This window comes from Myotis lucifugus, unplaced genomic scaffold (assembly GCF_000147115.1).
Source record: "Myotis lucifugus unplaced genomic scaffold, Myoluc2.0 scaffold_21, whole genome shotgun sequence".
Classification (NCBI taxonomy): domain Eukaryota; kingdom Metazoa; phylum Chordata; class Mammalia; order Chiroptera; family Vespertilionidae; genus Myotis; species Myotis lucifugus.
In genome coordinates this window covers 3642358-3650124 of record NW_005871069.1, presented here as the reverse complement: position 1 = coordinate 3650124, position 7767 = coordinate 3642358, and the positions used below count along the sequence as shown (strand labels likewise).

At 42.8% G+C, this 7767-nt stretch overlaps 1 protein-coding gene across 9 annotated transcripts in view; it reads right to left on the bottom strand.

The window, feature by feature from the left end:
* The window catches only part of EXOC2 (exocyst complex component 2), a 237385-nt gene that overhangs the window by 16303 nt on the left and 213315 nt on the right, over positions 1 to 7767 (bottom strand). For all 9 annotated transcript variants that reach the window (XR_002828487.1, XR_002828488.1, XM_023751403.1 and 6 more), the window contains 2 exons: positions 3971 to 4026; positions 3675 to 3797 (listed from right to left, as the gene is read on the bottom strand). Coding sequence is in view for 7 of the 9 variants with exons in the window: in XM_023751403.1 (XP_023607171.1) it covers positions 3675 to 3797; positions 3971 to 4026 (179 nt within the window). In the remaining 2 variants the exon portion in view is untranslated. The remainder of the gene's footprint in view (positions 1 to 3674; positions 3798 to 3970; positions 4027 to 7767) is intronic.

The following is a 7767-nucleotide window of genomic DNA, read 5'->3' as shown; positions in this document are numbered from 1 at the left end:
CCTGAAGGGTGTCCTGGATCAGGGTGGGGGTCCCCACTGGGGTGCCTGGCCAGCCTGGATGAGGGGATGATGGCTGTTTGCAGCTGGTCACACACCCTTCAGGGTGGGGGTCCCCACTGGGGTGCCTGGCCAGTCTGGGTGAGGGACTGAGGGCTGTTTTCAGGCTGGTGGGTGACTGAAGCTCCCAACTGCTCCTTTTTTTCTTTTTTTTTTTTTTTAATTCTGGGCCAAGGCCTCTGCTGCTGAAAGCAGGTATCTGGTTTGTTTCGGTTCTATAATCGAAACACTGTATCATCTCCAGCTCTGAGATCCCAGCCCGCTGAAAGCTGGTTTCTGGGGTTTTGTTTAGCTTCTATATTTGTTACAGTGTTTCAAACTGCCAGCTCAGAGGCCGGCAAGGCAGGCGGGGAACGTTGGAGTCCTCCTTCACTGAAGCAAGCAAGCCTCATGTTCGCTTCCAGCTGCCTGGCTGCCGGCTGCCATCTTGGCTGGCAGTTAATTTGTATATCGCCCTGATTAGCCAATGGGAAGGGTAGCGGTTGTACACTAATTACCATGTTTCTCTTTTATTAGATAGGATGACTTTTAACAAAACAATGTTATTTGAGGACCTGTTGTACATGGAAAAAGTTGCTGATTCTGATATCTCTTCCTAACTTCTTCCTGCTAGCTTTGACAGGAATTTTACCATCAGGTAAATAGGTTGCAAAGGTAATTTGCCTGGAGGGGAGATTCTTGTTATAATTCCAAATTTCCTAGGTCAGGTCAAACTGTAGTTACTACAACTTCCTTTTAATTAATGTTCAGTACCTCAACATTTATGCTACTGCTCTCTTGCAATAGGACTAGTATAATAATCATGACCTTTTAACTATATCAAAAGTTTGACAAATCAAATTTTTAGAGAAAATTGGGTGGCAACTGAAAATACAGCAGCAATTTTCCCCTAACCAGCATGCCAAGTTAACAAGTGCTCTCCATTTCTTTTGCCTACCATATTTTTGTACAGAAATTTTCAAATGTATAGACTTTGAAAGGATTTTACAGCGAACACTTGTAGACGCATAGACTCGACCATTAATACTTACTAGCACTACCATTTATCCATCCAACTATCAGCCCACCACAGTGCTTTGATGTAATTCACCATGCATGATTAACTAAGTAGACTGATTCAATTCTTTTTTATGTTTTGAGTTAAAACTTACATATCACACAATGGATAAGTCTTACAGTGTACCATTTGATGAGTTTTGACTGATGCATATACCTGAGCAATGGAAACCCATATCCAGGTATAGAACCACCACCCTATGAAGCTCCTTCAGGCCCCTTCCCACTTAATCTCAACTACCCAGAGGAAAGCATTTTCCTGAGATTTTTTTCTACCACACATGAGAAACCCATATAATCATATGTGTGCTTTGGGGTAAGGCTTCCTTCACTCAGCTGAATGCTCCTGGGATTCATACAGGTGGTACCAGTAGTTTGTCCTTCTTGATGCTGAATAGTATTTGGTTATATAAACATACCACAGTTGTTTTGTTTATTCTGTTGATGGACACCTGGGCTGTTTCCAGCTTTTGACTATTATGAAGGAAATGATTATGAGCATCTTATATGCTTTTTTTTAATGAAGGCATGTTTTTATTTTTTATTTTTTTATATATTTTATTGATTTTTCACAGAGAGGAAGGAAGAGGGACAGAGAGCCAGAAACATCGATGAGAGAGAAACATCGATCAGCTGCCTCCCGCACACCCCCCACTGGGGATGTGCCCGCAACCAAGGCACATGCCCCTGACCGGAATCGAACCTGGGACCCTCCAGTCCGCAGGCCGACGCTCCATCCACCGAGCCAAACCGGCCAGGGCTGAAGGCATGTTTTTAGTTCTCTTGGTTAAATACCTAGGATTAGAATAGCTGGGTCATAGAGAATGTATATGTTTAGTTTTCAAAGAAACTGCAAGAGTTTTTCCCAAAGTAGTTGTAAGATTTATACTCCCAACAATGTGTGAGAGCTCCAATTGATGATGCTGATCATCCTTTCACGTGCTCATTGGCCATACTGACTCCTCTGTAAATTGAATTATGTATATGCTAGAACTTTGGACGTTGCCCAAGGGATTCCTAGAACTCTGTTAATTTTCTCCCAAGTATTCTTTTCTCTGTTTTTCATATGGAATAATTTGTGTTAATCTACAAATTCACTTTTTCTTTTGTCCTTTCTATTCTGCAATTATTCTGAACTAGTAGATTGCAAAAAAAAAAAATCACATTTATGTATTCCATTCTAGAATTTCCATTTAGCTTCTTTTAAGGTTTCTCTTTTTCTGCGGAGATTTCCTATCTTTTCATTCATTTGAGCACAGTCTCCTTTATATCACTGAACATAACTGCTTTAAAATCTTTGTCTTTGTATTCCAACAACTGGATCATCTATTAATTGATTGTCTTTTCTATTGAAAATGGGTCATGCTTTCCTGTTTTGTTCTGTCTGTATGTTCCAATGAAATTTGGATTGTATCCTAGAAATTGTGCATGTTGTGTTGTAGAGACTTTGGATTCTGCAATATGCCTCTGACGAGTGTTGATCTGTTTTGCTTGTTTTAGTAAGCAATTTACTTATTTGGAGGGAAACTGAAAACTCTTGGCTCTTGCACAGCATTTTAACTCTTACTTCAGTCATTTTGGCCTTAATTGGGCTGGCTGTAGTGGAGTCGGCCATGCATACATAGTTTAGGGGTCAACTAGAGACTTAAGCAGTGTAAACACACAATTTGTAGCTCTTGCTTTCTGCTTTCTGGGTTACATTCCTCACTTGCCTGTAGTTGTGGTTTCCCTAATTCTTCAAGCCTAAATGACACCCAAGTGTCATTTCTCCTAGAATCACTCACTAATGGTCATTTCTTCACTGTCTTCATGTTTTTCTTTTTCTTTTGGAATTTAAAATTTTTTATATATTATTGAAGATTATAGTTGTTATCTGTAGAGGCTTGGCCTGCTAAGAGCTTCTTCAGCCATTACTGGAAGAAAATTGCCAGGACTTACTAAAAACACACAATGTTTCAGGTCAATGAAAGCTCCCATGCAGGATATCACTCTCCCATATGCCTTCACACCTTGGCTCCTACCAATTTGGTTATATGCATACCAAGAATCATCTGGTTTATGTAAGTTATATTTGTTATTGTAACTGTGTAACTTAAATAGCTACAACATAAACCAATGGAATATAAGTGCAAAGAGACAGTTATTTGTCGTTTCTATGCAAACTACATTGAATAGTTTAGAAAGACTTGTTAAAAGTTGTTAAAAATTTGTTGTGAAATTAAATGTAGTGAAACAACTATAAAATAAAAAGAAAAATATCACAGAACTTTAGAGGGAATCTGCATTCAGATAATTTTATATGGTAAGTAAGGTCTTGCCCTGCTCTAAGGACACAGGAACTCTGGAACTTGTAGACAAGGCAGGATGGGTAGGGCTTATGCAAGAGAGATGGTGTGCACCTCAAATCAGCAGATCCATCAAAACACACACACACACACACACACACACACACACACACATCAACCAAATAAACTCCTGTCTATCATAAGATTGATGACTAAAAACACATGTGCATGTTTAAATGGAATATAGTCTGACATGGACTGGAATGGTTTTGATACCTGTAATGCTCCATTTTTGCTGAAGGATGACACACACTGCATTAGTCTACTGAGCTCTTCAGACACTGCTTCCACCACCCTGGACAGGACCCGAGGCACCAATTCTTTGGAAATAGTGAACACCTGAAAGGTTTAAAATAAGGAGAAATGGTGCATTATGGTGACTTATCCTGACTTGAATTTGTTTAAAACAAAGGAATGCACAAAATATTTTGGGGAAAAAAACCACCATATTAGCCCCCTTTTCCTTTTTTCCAGTTACCTATACCTCTTAGGAACATCTAATGATAGCTTACCTCTGCATGCACTGCAATTATATTCACCAATGCTTCTTTTAAATAGTTTCTGACACCTGAAATCAAGATGGGAGAGGGAAAAGGCATTTAATGGAGACACAAGCTGCCTGTCCCCCTGCTGGCTGTGCACAGTAGTTTCCTAAGGAGAAACAGAAAGTAACACCACCATTGTCTATTTCCTTTTGAGAACCAAATGGTGAAAGGACTATTTTTGTGCAGGCTTAAAAAAAAGTTTAAATTACTTAAGAGTTTCCTTTCATTATTTTTCCATTCTGTCATTGTTTATGTTCTCTATAAATGTTGGTCAGTCTCCTTCAAAATTGAAACTTTAAAATGTCCTTTGGTTTCTTCATGTATGTATTCTTCACATATATGCATATGCCCACTCAAGTTAACAAACATAAAATAGTCAATAGTAAGATATTTACCAAAACTTATAAAACATCTGCTTTATGTATTTTATAACATCATACTTCCAAAGGTAAAAGTCAAATTATTATGCAGAATAACTATTTTGATCTTTAAAAGATCACTTCTGGGAGAAACTTCTGACAAAACCACACTCAGTCTGATCCTATAAGGCAAGATAAAAACTGGACAAAATACAAGATTTCAGATGACACAGAATTAGTGAACGCACTTCACTCCAAAGCAGGCACACACAAAACAACCATGTAAGAGTCTGCAGTCAGATGATCTTGGATCAAACCCCAATTTCATAAGCTACATGCTATAATTTCTGCAAGAAGACTGTGAGCCCAGTTTTCTCTTCTACAATGAGTATAAAAACAGTGCCAATCTCGTAGGTTTATAGTGAGGATTACGAAGATAATAATGCATGTGATGGGTCCTGGTTGTCACAGGGTTCAAACACAGCTTTTATTATAATGAAAGCAGTTAAATTTGCAAGAAAAAACCCCCATAAAAACAAAATACTGCTTTATTATAATTCCAAAACAATCACTTTCACTGGACTGGAATATTTCAGAATGCCTTCTAAGTTAATTGCATGTCCTGAGAATTCCTTCTCTGCAGAACAGGGAAAACCCTACTAGTGTTAACAGTAACAGTGTTAAGAAGAATCTTTCCCCAAATGTCATTTAAGCTATTGCTTATTTAGGAAAGTTGAGACAAAGGCTAAGAACTACAATCAACTTTTTGAATTGACATCTGCTGATTCTAAATATATAACCAGTTTTTTATTTTTGTCATATATGATGGTGTTTAAATAGGCATACAAAATTTCTTTGGTGGAGCCAATTTCATATATATTTCTTTGGGATATGACGGTTCAGTTGTTAATAATTATATTTTGCTGATAAAAAACAAATAGCTAATTGAAAGTAATTAAATATAACCCAGAAATTAGTTGATTCTTCCTAGGGGAAAAAAGAAGATAATTACAAGGTAACAAGTCTATTATAAGTGAAAGTGAAATAAACTGACTGTGCTCAAGACCAGAAAAGCTTTCTTCCTGTAAGAGGAAAGCCACACCACAGAGACGCTCCTTGGGCAGTTCACTGCTAGAGTCAGGGCACCAGTTTTGACCTGGCTGTGACATCTGTCCTGGGTGATCATGCTCACCAGGTCAATATGCCTCATCTCATTCTCTGCTCTCGGGCAGTTCTCCCAATGTGATGGAGGGAGGCAGGGAAGGGCACTTCAGATCAAAGTCCATAATCACTGAACTCAGGTCTAGAATCTTACATTGCAAACCTGTGGAAGTCTAGCTCATAAATGCATACACATATAAATGTACATAGTTATTAAAGATACTAGAGGCCCGGTGCACAAAAACTTGTGCACTGGCGGGGGCGGGGGGTGTCCCTCAGCCCCACTTGTGCCCTCTCACAGTCCGGGACCCCTCGGGAGATAACGACCTGCTGGCTTAGGCCTGCTCTCGGGTGGCAGAGGGCAGGCCCAATCCCTAGGTGCAGCCCCTGGTCGGGCTCAAGCAGGGCCGATTGGGGAGTTGGGGCGCCGCCCCCTGTCATGCACAGAGCAGGGCGGATCAGGAGGTTGTGATGCCACCCCCAGTCACGCTCAGGGTAGGGCTGATTGGGGGGTTGGGGCACCGCCCCCTGTCACACTCAAGGCAGGGTCGACGGGGAGGTTGCGGCGCCACCCCGTCACGCACAGAGCAGGGCCGATCAGGGGGTTGGGGCGATGCCCCCTGTCACCCACAGAGCAGAGCCGATCAGGGGGTTGGGGAGCTCCCCCCTAACAGGCACAGAGCAGGGCCGATCAGGGGTTTGGGGCGCCTTCCCCTGTCAGGAACAGAGCAGGGCGGATAGGGAGGTTGTGGCCCCGCCCCCAGTCACACAAAAACCCCGGCCTTAAAGGTTTTGGCATTCCCCAAGGCCAAAGACCCTCGATCTCCTATCCCCGTACCCGAAACCTCGCGGTCCCCGACACCCGGCGTGGGGCTCCCCTCCGCTGATCCCGGTTCAGGAAGCTCGCGGCTCCGCTGATCCTGGGTTCGGGAGGCCTCGTGGTTCTGCTGATCCCGGTGTTGGGAGCCATATTACCCTTTTACTATATAGGATAGAGGCCTGGTGCACGGGTGGGGGCCGGCTGGTTTGCCATGAAGGGTGTCCCGGATCAGGAAGGGGGTCCCGCTTGGGTGCCTGGCTAACCTGGATGAGGGTATGATGGCTGTTTGCCGCTGGTCACACCCCCTTCACGGTAGGGGTCCCCACTGTGGTGCCTGGCCAGTCTGGGTGAGGGGCTGAGGGCCGTTTTCAGGCTGGCGGGTGACTGAAGCTCCCAACCTCTCCTTTTTTCTTTTTCTTTTTTTATTCTGGGATTTATTTACCTTCTATATCTGTCACTGGAGCTAAGAGCCGGCTTTAGCTCTGAGGCCAGCTCCAGCTTGAGGCCTCGGCTGCTGAAAGCAGGGATCTGGGTTTGTTTGGGTTCTATAATTGTAACACTGTTTCGGTCCTGTTCGCTCCAGCTCTGACGGCTGAAAGCAGGTTTCTGGAGTTTTGTTTAGCTTCTATATTTGCAACAATGTTTCTTAGAGAGCAAGCTCAGAGGCTGGCAAGGCAGGCAGGGAACCTTGGCTTCCTCCGTCACTGGAGCAAGCAAGCCTCCCTGTTCACTTCAGCTGCCTGGCTGCCGGCCGCAATCTTGGTTGGCAGTTAATTTGCATATCGCCCTGATCAGCCAATGGGAAGGGTAGCGAAGTTACGGTTAATTACCATGTTTCTCTTTTATTAGATAGGATAAGTGCAATATTAGGCCAGTGATGATTTAAGCAACTTAAGAGTAAGGGATTCAACAGTCTCTGTCCTCATGAAAACCAGGGTCCTGTCAATGCTACTATATGAACAAATGTCAGGAGTCTGGGTTCTAGCAATCTACACTAATAAAAGAGAAACATGGTAATTAGCGTACAACCGCTACCCTTCCCATTGCCTAATCAGCATATCCTTATGCAAATTAACTGTCAGCCAAGATGGCAGCCGGCAGCCAGGCAGCTGGAAGCGAACATGAGGCTTGCTTGCTTCAGTGAAGGAGGACTCCAACGTTCCCTGCCTGACTTGCCGGCCTCTGAGCTGGCAGTTTGAAACATTCTAACAAATATAGAAGCTAAACAAAACCCCAGAAACCAGCTTTCAGCTGGCCAGGATCTCAGAGCTGGAGTTATACATTGTTTCGATTATAGAACCGAAACAAACCAGATACCTGTTTTAGCAGCGGAAGCCTCAGAGCTAGAGCCAGAGCTAAAGCTGGCCCAGAATAAAAAAAAGAAAAAGAAAAAAAGGAGCGGTTGGGAGCTTCAGTCAACAACC